Source organism: Podarcis melisellensis (assembly GCF_964234715.1).
Source record: "Podarcis melisellensis genome assembly, chromosome: 6".
Lineage (NCBI taxonomy): Eukaryota > Metazoa > Chordata > Lepidosauria > Squamata > Lacertidae > Podarcis > Podarcis melisellensis.
Genome location: NC_138538.1, coordinates 71,837,295 through 71,855,784, shown reverse-complemented (window position 1 = coordinate 71,855,784; position 18,490 = coordinate 71,837,295). Strand labels below are relative to the sequence as shown.

At 41.3% G+C, this 18,490-nt stretch overlaps 1 protein-coding gene across 1 annotated transcript in view; it reads left to right on the top strand.

The window, feature by feature from the left end:
• TGFBR3 (transforming growth factor beta receptor 3) overlaps window positions 1-18,490 on the top strand; it is a 143,145-nt gene that overhangs the window by 13,184 nt on the left and 111,471 nt on the right. The window contains exon 2 of the mRNA XM_081914167.1: window positions 7,454-7,630. Within this exon, the coding sequence (XP_081770293.1) occupies window positions 7,570-7,630 (61 nt within the window). The 5' untranslated portion in view covers window positions 7,454-7,569. The remainder of the gene's footprint in view (window positions 1-7,453; window positions 7,631-18,490) is intronic.

The window sequence follows — 18,490 nt, the reverse complement described above, 5'->3', positions numbered from 1 at the left end:
CCGATCTCCCCCACCCCAGTGTGGCTCCTGCTTGCCATTAAACATGACTTCTGAATGCCTTATTTCTAAAGGCAAGAGGAAATATTAATGGCGGTGCCACCCTACCATTTAGAACAGTGGGGGAAAGGTCTAGCTCCCCTGTCCCCTTTTGGAGGGTTTCCCATAACCTTGGCCATTTTGGGAAATAGGATGCTGGATTAGATAAATAGGTCCTTGGTTTGATCCAGCAGTGCTCTCTTTGCTTTCTTCTGCCCCTGCCCTCCATGCAATCATCTGAAGCTCTGAGCAGAATCTGTACACGCACAATTGTATATGCACAAGAACCCTGCAAAAAGTAAGGCCTCCCATGTGTATTGTCTCAGTTCAGAGGCCAGGGGTGGGGTCTGCCCCTGTGATTCATCTCCCCCACCTCTTCCCCACACACAGTGTACCCTGCTGGTCATCTGAGCAAGACCGTAGGTCGGGATGCCTTCCAGATGGCCAATGGTCAGAGATGCTGGAAGGCATTTGGATTGGCATCACTTTGGAGGCAAAAAACCTTGTCAGAATCTCTGTATGAAGCAGCTACTTCACTTTGCTGAAAGCTGATTCTATTTTTGAAAAAATAGAATGGCATTAGAGGGCCATGAGTCAACAATGTCACTTAAGTAATGTCAGTGAGTTCAGCAGAGTGACTTCTAAGAGGAAGGGTTTGCTTTGAAGTAATGTTAAGCTTAGAGGTGGCCAACTGTGATCCTCCACACGTAGTTGGACTGCAATTCACATCAGCCCCAACTAGCATGGCCAGTGACCAGGGATGATGGAAGTTGTAGTCCAACAACATCTGGAGGTTCCACAGTTGCCTACCCCTGGTTTAGCTTGTCATTGAATGCTGGCAGAATGGGAAGAGCCTTGCGCTGTGCTGGATATTTTCTCAGTCGAGGCTGGAGGTCATGAACACTGACAGGAAGCGAGCCTTAGGAACTTTGCTGTGATAAGGAGATCAGGAATAGGAAGCTGTTTTTCATGCTGTAGAGAAAAAGTTAGACTGAGAAGATGATAGAATGCAAATAGGTGGAAAGCAAAGCAGGGAAATAAGTGGGACGGGAAGGAGATAATACGAGAAACAGATGGTGACATTTGGGGAACGGCACAGAAAGCGGAGAATGAAGGACCCAGTAGGACAGTTATGCCCAGTTCCTGTTAGAAATGACAAAAAAGGTTGTCCGGTCAGTGTGTAATCTGAAGTATATTTATTGTTCTTTTTTGTTTTAGAACAGTTGGAGGAATAGGAACAAGTAGCCATAATCACTAGAGGAAGGAAACTGTGAAGGCTTGAGGGACTTCGTTTACGAGAACAGAATATACTATTCACGTTGGTTGGAGCTTGATGACATTCAGAAGGTAGAAAGACTGCCTTTCTGCAAGTTTTTAATGTAAGACAGCACTTGGTGTAGACCGGTCCCTCACCATTTTTCACTTTTTCTGGCTATAGACAAAAGATGAGATTTTCAGCATCATACAACTTTATCTTGAGAATACAGGGAACTGGGGAACCTGAACGCTTGGCTTATAGCAGATTCCTTTAATATATAGTACACAGAAATACAAGGTGCATTGTAGTCCATGCCGCTGAATGCCATGTAATATGTACTGGATTGAGATACTGACATCTTACTTTTACATCTTAATTTTTGTGGGGTTTTTTTGTTAATCATGCTATATTGCAGACTCTTTAGGTTTGATGAGAGGGAAGAAATCACTGGGGACTATGAACGGATCCTCTTGTAGAAATGTTGTGGCATGTGAACAGGTCAGAGATGGGGTTGGCAGACCTTCTTTATGAGAGCTATGTAACCCTCCAGCGCTCTCTCTTTCCTGTGCAATGAAAGACTGACTTCGGCCGTAATCCTAAACACATTCACAAGTAAAAGCCCCATTGATGCCAACTGCTGCCAGGGTTGTGCCCTTTGCTATCGAGAGATGGAGTTGCTTTATCTCCCATGACCTCTTTTTTGTCCACCATTTCAGCAGGCTCTCCGCACCACAAAGAACAGCATTGCTGGATTATGTACTGACCTTAAAGAAAGAGTGATCTAACCAACGGCTACAATTTTCCTATTCAGGGTGTCCTGTTTAGCGCGTCTGTATCAAGTGATTCTTGGTTCCCGGTTCTCTTCTGTTCATTGTCTGGGCAACTGGTCATGGGTGTCAGTTTTAAAAGCTTTCAAAATGCTTTATTCATGGACTGTAGCATGTATGATAGCTGGCATTTTTGCATTATTCAAGGAACTGTGAAGGTTGCTTTGGTAATTTTGTCTTTGCCATTTCGACAATTCTTTCTTCTTGCATCATGAAGGCCCACCATTCCATGTATCTGATAAAGTGAACTCTAGTCCATGAGACCATTTGCCACATGGGCACTGCAGTCCAAACCCCATTGGCACTTGGCCAGGGGAGGCCTTGGATAGAGCAGATGCATCCTTCCACCCAGATCTGCTCGCCTCTGCCCATGGTGTGAACAGATGGGCATTTGGAAATGGCTCCAAAGGAATCACCACAACACCAACCTGCAGAAAGCCCTGAAACACAGTGTTCCAGGTGTGGGGAGTGGCTGAGCCAGGATCTCTTGGATTCCAATCTGCCCATAGTGCCAATACACTGGGCCCAATCCTGACCGAAGACTGGTGCAGCAATTGGTCTGTCCTTCCACCTCCTGTCCTTGCCAGCAGGTGGATGCTGTGATGATCCTGCTATTTTGTTTTGTCCTCCCCTGCAGCAGTCATGATTTGGATTGCACCGTAGATATATAGTCTTTAGAAGGCCTGCATTTTGCTGTAACAAACACAGCTATCTTTATTGAATTGTGTTGTGTCGGTTGGAATGTCGAATTGGAACCCCGGAAATTTCTACTCATAATGAGTCCCGCTGTATGGCGTGAGGCAAGTCACACTCTCTTAGCCTAACCTATCTCAGAGCTATTGCAGGGATAAAATTGGGCGACTCTTTGCTACCATGATCTCCTTAGAAGGAAGGTGGAATATAAATGCATTAAATAAATAAATAATACTGCTAACCACAGACACATGTGTTAAAAAACTTATGCCAACCAAAAGAGTGCAGGAAATAACTTTCTATTTTGACCTAGGAGTTAATTGTCCATGGCATTTGCCATCTTGCAACTTTTTATTTTATTTTATTTTATTATTTTGTGTGTGTGTGTGGTTAAACTGCAGAGCTTAAAATGAATGCTGAATTTGAGGGAAATGCTTTTAGTTCAAACAGAGCTTAGACTTTTCAGAGTTTCAAGATGAATGCTGCAATATTACTACTATTACTATTACTATTACTACTACTACTACTATTACTACTACTACTACAGCATTCATCTTGAAACTCTGAAAAGTTTTCGCAGTCACTCTGGGTTGACTTACAGCATACCTAAAAACAAAATAAAAACATCAAGGATTACAAACAAGCAAGAATAGCTTTCATTATAAGTGTGATGCTGACTGGACCAGTAAGGCGGTGTAGAAAGGTATAGAGTTTGCACTCTGGTGAGATCACTATGAATTCACACTTGCCCTTTTCTTTCGTAAGGAATACAGCCTTCCTCATATAATTGAGTTACAGAGCAACTGATGCTTCCTGTTTTCAGCAGAAACGCCGGCTGTGCAGAGTGCTGATTGGTTGGCCCTTGTGGCAATCACAAAGCCTCATCTCTCCTTCCTTCTTGCTGCCAACGTTTTGTGGTTTATTTTTGAACAGCATAAAAACTGGGTAAAAAGCCAGGCGTCTGATTATTATTATTATTTACAGCAAGCCAAAAAACCCAGCTGAAGCATGGGGAGGAGACATGAAAATCAGTGCTCGATTAGGAGCCAGATAAGAGTGTGATTTAGGGGACTGGTGAGATTTGAATCTGCCTCATTCAGCAACAGCAACAATATATACTTGCTCCTATAGATAGATACATATACACTGTAACGTTGCAGATAATTGCTTATGTTTTTCCTACCTGAATATATTTCTTCCTTTTCTAAAACATTATTCCAAAATAGCAACTTTTCCTCTTTAGTTTAAATTTACATTCCCCTTCTGCCTTGCAGGAGTTTTGTAGAGCCGAGATAATGGATGATTACATTCCAGTATAGGGTCATCACATGCATAGTTCTTTAATTTCAGTGACACTTGTACAGAGACGTTACTGATGGTGTGATATATCACTGCCATGAAACACTTGTGCGTTTTCAGATGAGAATTAAGACATTCCTGCAATGAGTGGTCAATAACATGTTAAGTCCATCCCATTAAAATGTAAGTGCAGTTGATTCCACACAGAGTTGGAACTTTATTCTGCTGAATAGTTTGAGAAATTAGGCTTATCTTCTGGGCTTATAAACACCTTAAAAGTCATTGCCAGCTCTCCTTGTAATTTACTGTATTATTATTAATCTTTATTAAATTTGTGTACCACCCTTCATCCGCAAATCTTGGGGTGGTTCACAACATAAAAATGCAATATAAAAAATACAAAATACATAATAAAAATAAGAGCAAAAACAAATAAATAATGTCCCTTAACAACACATTTAACAGGGTATCAGGTGTCCAAAGGCCTGGTTGAAAAGTAACATTTTTGCCTGGCGCCTAAAGGTGTATAATGAAGGCGCCAGACGAACATCCATGAGGAGAGCATTCCACAAACGGAGCCCCTGCAGAAAAAGTCCGTTCTTGTGTTGCCACCCTCTGGACCTGCCATGAAGGAGGCACCCAAAGTATTGCAATTTGTGGCTTGTGCCCTGAATGCTTGACACAAGAGAGCCTACAAGTAGTATCATAAATCACAGAGCTTTCTTAATATATTGCCTAATGACTATCTTGGGTAGGAAAAGTAATCTTTTTTTAAAATGCACAGTCTAAAACAACAATATTAGGGGCTTAGAATTGTTTTCCAGAAACCCACACTGTAAGTTTATGACAGCACTTTAAAACTTCTTCTATATGTGCATGTATTTGTTTCTGATTTGGTCAGTTGATTGACTTTAAGTCTTGTTATACGGAAGAGGATTTTACGTTTCCAAAGAAGAAGAAGAAGAAGAAGAATCTGGCCACATGTAGCTCACATGTTTTACTTTTGGAAACCCATAGATGAACTTCCAGTAAATCTGCGGTTACACATTGGAATGGATTGTAAAGAACACATTATTTTGTTCCAAAGTCAACAGCAAAGTGTTCTTCTGCAGAATACGTGCAGTACTGTGGTTTTAATTTGTGTATGAGTGTGTAGGAAGGAGAGAGAAAATCTGGAAGCGTCGGTTAACACGTCAGGGAGAAGGCTTGCTTAAAAGCACTTCTTCCTGACTTGTACGCTTTCCATATGCAAAGAGATCTTGGCGCATGTGTGTGTCTATGCAGGAGGAACAGTTTAAAACATGAAACACTCAGACCAATGTTGTTCAGTGTAGCATTCTGTTAACAACAGTGGTCAGCCTCCGGGCATCTGGTGGCCTATCTGTCTTCCTTTACTCTAGCATGGGGGTAGACAAATTTGCCAAGATACTTTCTAATCACATGGAACCTTACTCTGGAACAACAAAATATGGACTAGCTGTTGGTTATCAACTTGATTGCTTTTCAACACTACAATGGGTGGAAGCCTCATTCACTGTCCATGAATTATAGATACATATGGAACTATACATTTATAAACTATTTAGAGTGGTGGATGGGCAAGATTGTTGAGGCAGTGGTGACTGGTCAGCTTCAAGTGTGGTTGTAGGAAAAGGGTAATCTGGACCCATCTCATTGTGGCTTCAGGCCCATTTTCAGAACCGAAGGAGCCTTGAGGGACTTACTGATGACCTAGAATCATAGAATTATAGTTGGAAGGAACCCCCAAGCCATCTTGCCCCTGCAGTGCAGGAATCTCAACCTTGAAGGAAGAGTCCACCACCTCTCACTGTCAAACAGACCTTTGGGTAACTTCTGCCCTCTCATAAAGTTTTGGGAAACCTATGCTGCGCCTTGCCAACAAAGGTCCGTATAGTTAAAGCTATGGTTTTCCCAGTAGTGATTTATGGAAGTGAGAGCTGGACCATAAGGAAGGCTGATCACCGAAGAATTGATGCTTTTGAATTATGGTGCTGGAGGAGACTCTTGAGAGTCCCATGGACTGCAAGAAGATCAAACCTCACCATTCTTAAGGAAATCAGCCTTGAGTGCTCACTGGAAGGACAGATCCTGAAGCTGAGGCTCCAATACTTTGGCCACCTCATGAGAAGAGAAGACTCCCTGGAAAAGACCCTGATGTTGGGAAAGATTGAGGGCACAAGGAGAAGGGGACGACAGAGGACGAGATGGTTGGACAGTGTTCTCGAAGCTACCAGCATGAGTTTGACCAAACTGCGGGAGGCAGTGGAAGACAGGAGTGCCTGGCGTGCTCTGGTTCATGGGGTCACGAAGAGTCGGACACGACTAAACGACTAAACAACAACATGCTGCGTAATCATCTTCTGATACGCCTGCCTTGCTTCTGACTGTGAGATCCTCATTGGGTGCCCTGGCTGAGCCCCCACAGCAAAAGAGCAAAAAAAGGAGGTGGCCTCACAGCTGTTTGGAGCCTAAGTCATTTAGGGCTTGAAGCACTGGGATTGGCACCTTGAGTTTGGCCCGGAACTGAACTGGCAGCCAATCCCTGACTGTTGACTTTGCTAGCTGGGGCTATAATAGGAGTTGAGACCCAGCAACAGCTTCAGGACACCCAAGTGGGTTCCTCACACCCTAGCAGAATGCTCCTCTCCATCTCATAATGGCTTCATCTCATTTTGAGAGGTGGAAACCCTAAGGCAAATCTTGTAAAATGTATTGGAGGGATGTGTGTATGTGAAAACCTGAGAAGTGCCGATAATTCTGTATAGCCTCTGTGATTCTCAAGATTTTTGCGGCACCAGCTGCCATCATTTATGGTAGGCAAAGTTAGGCAGCTTCTTGGCACACAATCATTTCAAAGTGAGTATAGTCAAGACCATGACATGGTTTGATTCGTAAGGAGGAGTTGGCTCAAAGTCTGCTTGAATTGGTCTCTAGTGATTGTGCTAAATTTTGACCAAAGGTTGCCCACCTATGATCAGATTTATTCTGTCGCAACAGTGAGTTCCAGAAAGATGTGCTTGTAAAAATTAAAAGGGGCGTTCTTGGGATTTTGCATTGGAGGCTTTGGCTTGGCGCCAAATAGAGTGAATGAGTGAGTGGAATGCAAAATGAGTGATGGGTTTGGGGTTACGACTTGGAGAGAATTAAACCTGTGACTGTAATATAACTCTTTTTTCTTTCATTGTTCCTCAGTATAAAGGTTTTCTTTCTTTTTCTTTTTTTAAGGGTGCTGGCTTTCTCTGTGTTTAGTATTGTGTAGAAAGTCATTTCTCTGTAAGACATGCTTTTACAAGTATTATTTTTAAACTTTTCTTTGCAGGTAACTGAAGACTCTCTATCAAAACACCTATAGTTGTAACATATTCCCAGAAGGGTGCCCACCAGGCACAAAGAACTACAAAGAAAGTTGATCCGAAGACCCCTGGTGTGGCAAGAATGACTTCAAGTTGTATTATTCCAGTGTTTGCTTTGATGATTGGGTGTTTAGCCTCTGCAGGTAAGTGGCCTCAACGTCAATTTGGGCCTCCAAATGTTGCAAGCACTTGGATTTAATTGCAGGTTGCATTTTTTTTTTAATCACCAGGAGGCATTTAGTTCAATGCCAATGTAAATGTTCCCTGGTGTGACTGCATTTGCAAGAAATAATATTGGGAACCTTGTTATGGTCTACTACTACAAGCAAAACTGCAAATTGTAACAGAATGGGCGTGTTCGTATTCTGCCTGTGGGCAGTTGGTGGCTTCCATGGGAAATGTGATATAGAACGATATAGATGTTTGGTCTGATCCAGCAGAACTGCTCTTTTGTACTTAGAATGGTCCATTTCCGCCCATGTGTGCTTGCTGTTCATTAAGATTTGTTGGAGCAACTCCCCTTCACATCCCATTCAACATCTGAGTTGTGTTTGCCTGGGACACAAGAGAGACCTTTCTCTGTAGTAATGCCTAGGCTTGGGAACTCCCTTCCGAGAAACGCCTGCCTTGACCTCTCCCTGATTGTGAGCCACCGGAAGGCCAAGGCATTTCTCCTTAGACGGGTGTTAGATCAGCCAAACTGCTCATGTTTTTAAAGTAATTGGTTTTGAGCTTTTAATCTTCGCTGTCCTGATACATTTTCATCTTTTTGTTGGCTTTGTGTTGGCCACATTTGCACATAATGCTAAACCAAGATCTAGTGCTATCTGCACAAACAGGAAGGAGACTGAGTGAAGCACCAGGCGTGAGAGTTTCTGCCTCCCTTCCTGTGCTGCCTGAAGAACTTTCCTAGTGTTTATAGTTTCAGGTTTCACTAATCATGGCTTATTGTGCTGTGCAAACCAGAGAGTGGCCTTTAAAACAAACACTGGTCAGTTGCAAAGCAATCAACTTCCCAACCATGGCCTGATTGGCATGTAACACCAAGGCAAGGTTAATGGAAGCCAAGGTATATAAACCAACAAACCATGGCTCATGAGTGTGGATTTTGTGGTTAATAAACCATAGTTAAGATGCTGGGCCAGGTTTTGACAATCAAATTACATCATGGTTTATAAAACATGGCATATGCAAACTGGGCCCATGAAGCTGACATGTTCAAGTAAGCAGATTTTGCGTTAAACTATGATGTCTGATTCATATGCAATGTTAAGCCAGGAATCTCTGAAAGTAAATGCTAGTAAAGTCTTTCTCCAAGCTGGACAGGAGGAACAGGGCGAGGGCAGGGGAGAGCCCTGTGGCTTTGGTCAGGCTCTTTCCTGCTTGCACACATGACACTATACCTTGGTTTTAGAGCAAAACTATGAAAATACATGCCGGCTCAAATACATACCAGCAGCAAGTTCATATGTTTTCTAATCCATGTGGGCTGTTTCTGAAGCAACAAGTGGTTTTTGTTCTGGCACAAAAGTATAGAGTCCAGCAGGGAAGTGTCCAAGATGTCCAAGATGATGTAGTGGGGAGACAGTGGACAGTGGATGGATGTCTCGTTTAAATATGAGATGTTCTCATTGTGGAAATGGTGACCAGCTGCAGGGAAAGACATGTCTGACCAATAAAGTGCATTACAAGCTGGCCTCTTCTCTCTCTCTCTTTTTCATCAATTGCATGGAAAATAATACTCTTTCAAAAATGTGTTTAAACCTTCTGGGACTTTCTCCAGGGTTTAACTTCAACGAAGGCGTCCAGCCAGTGCTTATTTTGATTCGTTAACACGACGTGATGCCTGGATGTTGTAATGATCTTATTTGGTGACAGATAAATATTTAAAAGTAGGCCAAATGTGTCTGAAGGTGATGTGCAGGATATTGATGGTTAATAGCAATACTTAGCATTTTTAACTGCTCAAAGGACTTTACACACATCATCTCAGTTATCCTTATGGCGCAACTTTGAAACGTTAGCCATCATTGCTATCCCCTACTTCAGAGAAGTTGGTAGATTATCCAATGCTACCAGCTGAGTTCATAACCAAAGTGAGATTTCAACTAAAGTTCTTTTAAGCTGCAGTCCCATTCTCACTTATGTAAGCCCATTGAACATGGTGGAGATTACTTCTGAGTAGACATATCTAGGGTTCCAGCCTTACGGTAATTATTATTTTCTGCTTGCCATTGCATCAACAAATGATTTAGTTGGCTCAGAAAGGATCTTACTCGATGATTTTGGAAAACAGAAGTTGCATTTCATCAGCACAAATTAGTGGTTGTTGGGGAGGGGGGACGAAGTTCACCTCTTGGATATATCTTGAGCATTATTTTTATGAATTGCTTCCCATGAGACATCCCAAAAGGATTTGCAGTATTAGCCCTCTCTTATACAATCTTGGAGGTTGTGGAGCTCGCCTGCCGGGGAGGAGTAATCATTTAACTGGTACAATCTTTGGTCCTCAGTTTCCCAGCTCATTTACAAAGGTCACAGTACCTTGAACATAGCCTTACAAGGTGGTTCTTACGAGGATAAGGGGGAAGGGAAATCCATATTTGTATGCCATTTTGAGCCCCTTTGAAGAGTGGCATCCTTTAAGACTTTAAGAGTGGCATCCTTTAAGAGAAGATGAGGTGACCCAAACTATTGAAAATGCATTTAGAATTAAAACGAGACCTCAACACTTGAAGCCAAATAAATTCCTGGGTGACTGTCTAGTGATCTTCAATTCAATGGAAATGAAAAATTTGATCCTAAAAACAAGCTATCGAAATAAACTGAAAATCGGTGGGAGGCCCATCATTATCTATAAAGAAATACCGATAAGACTGCTACGTAAAAGAGAGGGGTTTAGGCAAGTGGTAGGGGTCTTAAAAAGAAATGACATACAGTATAGATGGGAATTCCCTGAAGGAATCACCTTTTTCTACAAAGATAAAAAGTTTAGGTTACTGGATCCTCAAGAAGCTGAGAAATTTTTGAGAAGATATGAGAAGGAATTGGGCAGGATAGAGAACAGGCCAATGGAGGTGGAGCTGGATGAGAAACAGGAGAGATGGAGGGGGAGGGGGCCGGGAAAGGAAGGAAGAGACGCTGAGGAAGAAAATGAGGAGAGTGATGCCGCGGTGGGAGAAGAGGCGGCAGGAGAGGAGGAGGTCCTAGGGAACAAGGACTCTAGATTTTAAACTTGTAAAACTGAACTGAGTGCTTAATACACTTAAGAGTTAAACAATAGCCGTTACACTGAAGCTCTTATCCTGGAATGTGAATGGGTTGAATGAAAAATTGAAAAGGAATAAAATTGAGAAAGCTTTAAAAAATAAGAACTATGATGTAATCTGTTTCCAAGAGACGCACATAGCAAAAAAACATAGACATATCCTAGTAAATAAGAAGTTAGGGGTAGAATTTGTCAACTCGGGTATAAATAAGAAAAGGGGAGTAGTGATATATGTTAAAGAAAAGTGGGACCCGGTACTAATCTGTAAAGACGATGAGGGGAGAATAGTAGGAATTCAACTTAACTGTCAGGGAGAGAAACTCAACGTGGTAACGGTTTATGCCCCCAACACAAATAAAGCTGAATTTTTTGAGAAGTTGGAACAAATACTACTAGAATTGGAAGACCATAAATTAATCTTACTTGGGGATCTCAACGGGGTCCTAGCACCGGAATGGGATAGAAATGTAAAGAAGGGTAAAGTGAATCAAGGGAAGCTGCCAAAATCCTTTAGTAATTTGGTGGAGAATTTTGATTTAATTGATATATGGAGGCACAAAAACCCTGTAACAAGGCAATTTACTCATTTCTCAGAACCCCACCAGAGCTGGGGCAGAATAGACCAGATTTGGGTCTCAAGAACAATTTTGACAAAAGTAAGGGAATGTGAAATACAACCCAGAACCTTATCAGATCACTGCCCAATAGCTTTGGAAATAAAAAAGGATACATCAGGTCCGTACAGGTGGAGGATGAATGAGTACCTCTTAGAAATCGAGGAGGTGATAGATAAAGCCAAAGCCACCCTCAAGAATTATTTTGATTTAAACTGGAATAAGGGTACGCCCCCTGACGTAGTCTGGGACGCCGGTAAAGCAGTCCTAAGAGGCCTCCTGATACAACAAAATAGCCACAGGAGAAAACTGAGAAACCAAAAGAAAGAAGAGATCCTTACCCAACTAAAAGATTGTGAAAAAAAATTAGCAATAAGACCAGGAGATGATAGACTTAAACAAACCTCCAGTATGCTGCAGGCACAATATTCCGCACTACTAAATCAAGAGGTAGAGTGGAAAATTAAATTCATGAAGCAGAAATATTTCGAATCGGCGAACAAATCTGGGAAGTTGCTGGCATGGCAGCTAAGGAGGAGGAAAAAGCAAAACGTGATAAATAAACTTATAGTAGAGGATAAGATAGTGGAAGAAACAACCGAAATAGAAAGAAGGTTTACCCAATTTTACGGAAAGTTGTATGAGAAGGGAGAAGAGGAAGAAGTAGAAATAGAAAAATACCTGGCAGAGTGTGGAGGGATCCATGTAACGGATGAGGAAAAAAAACACCTAAATAAAAGTATTACAGTAGAAGAGGTGAGGGAAGCCATTAAGAGAATGAAAAACGGGAAGGCACCCGGCCCCGATGGATTAACTGCCAAATATTATAAAATATTAGGAGATCATATAGCCCCAGTGCTCAGCGAGGTTATTAACAACATCCTCCAGGGAGGAAGGATTCCAGATTCATGGAGGGAGGCACATATTACGTTAATACCAAAAACAGAAACAGAGAAAACGGATATAAGAAACTATAGACCAATTTCCCTGCTCAACAATGATTATAAGATCTTTGCAGATATTATGGCGAGCAGGCTTAAGAAGTACTTAATGAGAGCCATCCATAAAGACCAAGTGGGTTTTTTACCGAATAGGCAGTTAAAAGATAACGTCAGACACTTAGTGAATATTATCGAATATCTGGATATGAAGATAGATATCCCGGCAGCATTAATTTTTATTGATGCTGAGAAAGCATTCGATAATGTTTCTTGGAACTTTTTGTTACGGTGTATAAAAACAGTAGGAATAGAGGGACCCTTTTTAGAAGGGATAAAGGCAATATACTCAGGGCAAAGGGCAAGGCTGATTATAAATGATAGCCTCTCCAGCCCTTTTACAATAGCGAAAGGCACAAGACAAGGCTGCCCGTTATCCCCCCTTCTCTTTATTATGGTTCTAGAGATATTGGCAAATAAAATAAGGGAGTCATCAAGAATAAAGGGGATAAAAGTCGGAGAGAAAGAGTACAAGCTAAAGGCATATGCCGATGACGTGGTGCTAACTTTAGAGGAACCAATGAACAGCGTTAGTAATACTGTAAAGATCTTAGAAGAATTTGGCAAATTGGCGGGGTTCAAATTAAACAAGGGGAAAACTAAAATTCTAGTGAAGAATTTAGATGAAGTGGCAAAGACCCAGTTGGAGCAAATGATCGGCATTAAAGTAGTAAAAAAAGTTAAGTACCTGGGAATATGGATATCGCCAAAGAATATAAACTTATTAGAAGATAATTACACCAAGATCTGGCAAGAAATTAAGAGAGATCTGGACATTTGGAATAGGCTAAAACTGTCTTGGTCAGGAAGGATGGCTGCGATCAAAATGAGTATCTTACCAAAACTACTGTTTTTATTCCAGAATATCCCTATAATAAGAGGAACATCATGTTTTAAGACCTGGCAAAAAATTCTGACGAAATTCATATGGCAGGGGAAAAGGGCCAGAATTAAATTCAAACTGCTGACGGATGCGAGAGAGAGGGGGGGCTTCGCAGTCCCAGATTTAAGGCTCTATTACGATGCTGCCTGCCTCTGTTGGATAAAAGACTGGGCGACTTTAAAAAACCCAGACCTACTGGACCTTGAAGGCTTTGATGCCAGGTTTGGCTGGCACGCTTATTTATGGCAAGATAAAGGTAAAGCCCACAAAAGCTTCTCAAATCATATTATCAGAGGCCCTCTACTAGAAGCCTGGAACAGAAATAAAAAAGTAATTGAAAGCGGTACGCCTTGGTGGATCTCCCCAATAGATATTATAACGCTCAAAAAAACAAACCAAGAGGGGGAGAGATGGACGTATGAGGACCTCCTAGTCAAACTGGAGGGTGGATGGAAAATCAGACCCTATGAGGAGTTAAAAGGAAAACTAAACAGCTGGCTTCAATATCATCAGATTAATGCGTTGTGGCTCGAGCATAAAAAAACAGGGATGAGTGAAAAAAAATCGAAATATCAGGTAGAGATATTGGAATCTAATAGCAAACTCCTCTCTAAAATGTATAAACAATTGTTAAGCTGGGAAACCAGAGATGAGGCAGTTAAGGGGGTCATGGTTAAATGGGCCAGAGATCTGGGACATAATTTGGAACAGGAGAAATGGCAGAAACTATGGAAAAAGGGTATGAAGTTCTCGGCATGTGCTACTCTCCGAGAAAATCTAGAGAAGATGATGTACCGATGGTACATCACCCCGGCAAGTCTGGGGAAGATGTATAAAACCGGTGATAGCACATGCTGGAGATGTAAAAACAAGGTGGGGAACTTCTTTCATATGTGGTGGACCTGTGAGGTGGTGAGAGGATTCTGGGACCAAATTTATGAGGAACTAAAGAAAATTTTAAAATACAACTTCCCTAAGATACCGGAAGCGTTTCTTTTAGGAATGGTAGGAGAAGAGATTAAAAGAGAAGATGAAAACTTCTTCCAATACGCCACGGCGGCGGCCAGGATCGCGTTGGCGCAGAATTGGAAAACATCTAACACCCCCACAGTTAAAGAATGGCAGACGAAACTATTCCAATATATAGAACTAGCGAGGCTGACACAAAGAATTAGATCTCAAAATAATACTAAATTAAAAAATGACTGGAGTAAATTTCTGGGCTATGTTGAAGTGACTTATGGAATGTTGAAAATCTCAGTGGATGGAATTTAATACCTGTAATGTTTGAACATTGGTAATGATAATGTAATCAGCGAGTAAACTATAAGGATTGTACAACCCAAACCGGGAAGGATGGAAGTCACAGTGTACGGAACGATGTTTTATTATCCTTTTTTGGTTTTGTTTTTCTTCTTTCCTCTTTCTTTTTCTGTTTTTCTTGTGCTTTTTCTCTTTTTTATTTTCATTTTTATCTTTTTTATTTTTTTTCTGTTCTTCTTTTTTTTTTTTTCTTTCCTCTTTGCTTTTTTGACCCCCTATTGTATGTTCTGCTGCGGTTTGTAGATGATTGTATGATTGTGTAAAAAATTTAATAAACAGAGAAATTAAAAAAAAAAAAAGAAAGAAAGAAAAGCAATGGGGAAATTGGAAAAAAAAAAAGACTTTGGCTGCATTCACGCAGCAGTTTATCCAGTTTTCCTGATGTTTCCCTAAGTGCTACCAGTCATGCTGGCTCTGCCCTATTTCCACTGCCAGTGGAAGCAATGCTTCTGAATACCAGTTGCTGGAAACCACAGGAGGGGAGAGTGCTCTTGTGCTGGGGCCTGCTTGAGGGTTTCCCACAGATATCTGCTTGGCCACTGTGAGAACAGGGTGCTGGACTAGATGAGCCATTGGCCAGATGCAGCAGGCAGGCTCTTGTGTTCTTACATCATTGTTGCATCATTTCCCCAAATTACGATAGGTACCAAACAGCCTTCATGTCTTATTAGATAATACTGTATCGTAACAGTATTACTATTATTAAATAGCAATAGTATTACTATGTGTTATTGAATAATACTGAACAGTGGGTTCCCCCCCCCCCCAAATTGGTGGGATAGTGTCCTCCTTACTTCTAACACTTATAAGGTTTGTTTCTTTTAAAAATTGTCTGTGTATGAAAGATAATCATATCTGTTATAGCAGGGTTCTTTTAACAACGGATAGTAATGCTTTCCCTTTTTGAAATCTGTTTTCCCTCTTTCATCAATTCTGTTATTTCGTCCTGATAAGGAAACTGTGTCGCATCTCAGTTCTAAAGTCGTGCAACACCATGGTGACGATTGGCATGGAAATGGACAATAAAAATAAACATCACATTTACGGCTGTGATGTCTTTTTTTTTTAAGCTTTGCTTTTCTGGAAGGAAAATCCTCATGGGCTTCCTAGAGTGGATTTGCAAAAGAAATTAGAAGTTAAGATAGTAGAAACCCCTTGAACAGCATTGTTAATTGTGTCATGGGAACTGGATGAGGATAAGAAAATTTTCACCCACTTGTTCTCTCTCTCTCTCCCCCTTGCTGAGCATCTTCCAGGTTCAATAAAGCTCAACAATTTATGTCACTGTTTCCTTCATTGTATTTAGTCAGATTTCATTGGAAAGTAAAAGATACAAACTTGTTTCCTTTCTTGAGGGGGGAAATAGCATGTGGACTGATCTTACATGGCTTTCTTAATTTGAACAACTTGTAAAGACTTGAGGTTTGCTTGTTTTATTATTTTTATTTATTAAATTTCTATGCCACCCTTCATCCAAGGATCACTGGGCAGTTTACATTATAAAAATACATAACAAGGTAACAATCAAAAACAATATCTCCCCTTTACTATTTAGGAAATAGTAATGTTTTGCAGGGTGCTGTAAAGATAGAGGTATATTTTTAACAAAAGAAAACAGCACACACAGAGAGGTTGAATGGTGATAAAATGAATGGGTCAAATTGTGCCAGTTTTGATACATCGGGTCATCAAATGCAGCAATAGAAATGCTCCAGAGGTAATGAACAAGATGCCCTCCAAACGTTGTTGACTACAGTTCTCATCATCCCTGACCATTGGGCCTGCTAGTTGGTGCTCATGGGAGTTGTAGTCCAGCAACATCTGAAGGGCACCATATTGGCTGTATCTTATACCTGTATCTTGAAGCAGATCCATAAAAGACGATAACCATCAGACTCTAAGGAACCTGCAGGCTATTGAATCCAGCATTTATAGCTAATCTGCCCACATCACCAAGATTATTTTAACTTCTAATATCTGTAATCACCTGCCTTAAGTATCCTCAGAAGTTGGAAAAGAGGTTTAGAAATGATATAGAGAAGTGTTTGTTTTCCTTGGAAGCTAGACCTCTGTATATGAAGATTCTTAAGTCTGAGTCCCCATGGTTTTCTGATATTGCTTGCCTGTTCATATGGTTCTTTCACTGGCCTCTTTTAAAGCGTGTATTAAAGATTTCTCCCCCCCCCCCCAATTTGAGGTTGTTGGTATTGTTTCTGTGTGTCAGAATTGTGCAAGTTATGTCTTGTTTGGCTTTTGTAAAGCTCTGGTTTGCTAGTGGTATATTCTGGGCAAATGGCTCGCTCTTGACAAATTCCTCTATTTTTTCAGAGCTTGCCTGCAAATTTGGTCCCCTGGGGCTTTGATGCAGCAGAGGATGAATAAGAATGCTCACTGAGTAAACATGGAAATTGGGCATTTCGTTAAATCTGACACTAGCTTGTGCTAGATGAATTCTCAAAAGCATGATACTACAGGGCAGTAGAACATCTACAGTGGGGTATGTTCAGGATTTGGAATTCTGCAGAAATAGGTATTCAGTGTGTATTATTACACAAGCCAAAAAGCACCAAGCCAAAAAAGATGTTCTGCATCGCATTCTTAGGTTTTCCTTTCCTACTTTGCTGCTGTTCTTCTGTTCCACTTCCTATACTGTGTGAAGTATGACTTTGTGCCAAAAAGAAGTTTTTGCTGAGGTTTCCTTGAGTGCTACTGAAAATCAAGCAAGAGGAGATTTCCAGAGAGGAAATGAATTGTGAAATGCTACAAGCCTTTGTACTATGTAATTGCCCTCCTTGATAGTTCTGCTAGGTGATACACTTGAAGATGCAAAACGCCCAGGTGCAAATAATGCGTACTTCATTATGTTATTCCTGCAAAAAATGGTTTGTAGTTAACTAGCAAAAATGAGAGAGCATGCATTTTTATTCATTTATTGCGGCATATCTCTATGAAAAATCTTTTTGGGAGGGAGGGGGAATCAAGGTTAAAAACAAAAATAGGCACCAGTAAAATCTTACCATCAAACTCCAAAAGCTCCCCCACAAATGACAGGAAAGCAGCACAGTGAAAATCAATATAGGGCATGGCAAAAATAGTCGGTTTTCAAATGTCAGCTGAAATAGAAAAGTTTTTTACCTGCCTATGAAAGGGCAGCAAGGGTGTGTGTGTGACAATCTGCTTCTGAGCTATGCTCAAGATGCTAGCAATAACTTACAAAACCTTAAAACAATTTGGAACCTGGGCATTTCAAGGACTTTGTCTTCCTGTACTGTTCTGTCCATCAGGAGCAGCTTTTTCCAGGTAACGTGAAGCTGCAACACTTGCTTCCGGGAAGATAGAGGGGCCAGATGGTGAGGTCAGTAAAGTGCGGACACATAGGCAGGAGGCTGGATTAGTTCCACTGGTGCAATTGTGGAATGCTGGATTGTCTCCCCAACTGTGGAATGCTCTCCCCAGAGAGACTCGCCAGGCTCCATCATTACATGTTTTTATCTCTATCTTCCATCCATGCAAGCAAGAGGCATTATCAGAGTTCAAGGACCCATTCCAACCAGGCAAGAACTCTCAGGGAGGCTGCAAAGCAGGGCTGGTAAGGGATATGGACTCAGGAGAAGGTGTGTGTCCCGAGGGGCTGCATTTGGTCCCCAGGCCTGAGGTTCCCCACCCCTTGCATAGAGTTTAACAGAACTCTGGAATATAGCACTATATTTACAAAGTGCCTATTTATAATACAGAAATTGCAATGCAATTTATCCTATGTAACTTACAAAGCAACCCATCAAGCACCAGGAACCTCTGTCCCACAGGCAAAATTAGACCTAGCAGACAGTTATCCTAATATTGTTTAGGAATCAACAGCAGTTGTTTTCCCCAAGCCACACCCATGACATCAGGTGTGGGACATGCAAAGATGCAGC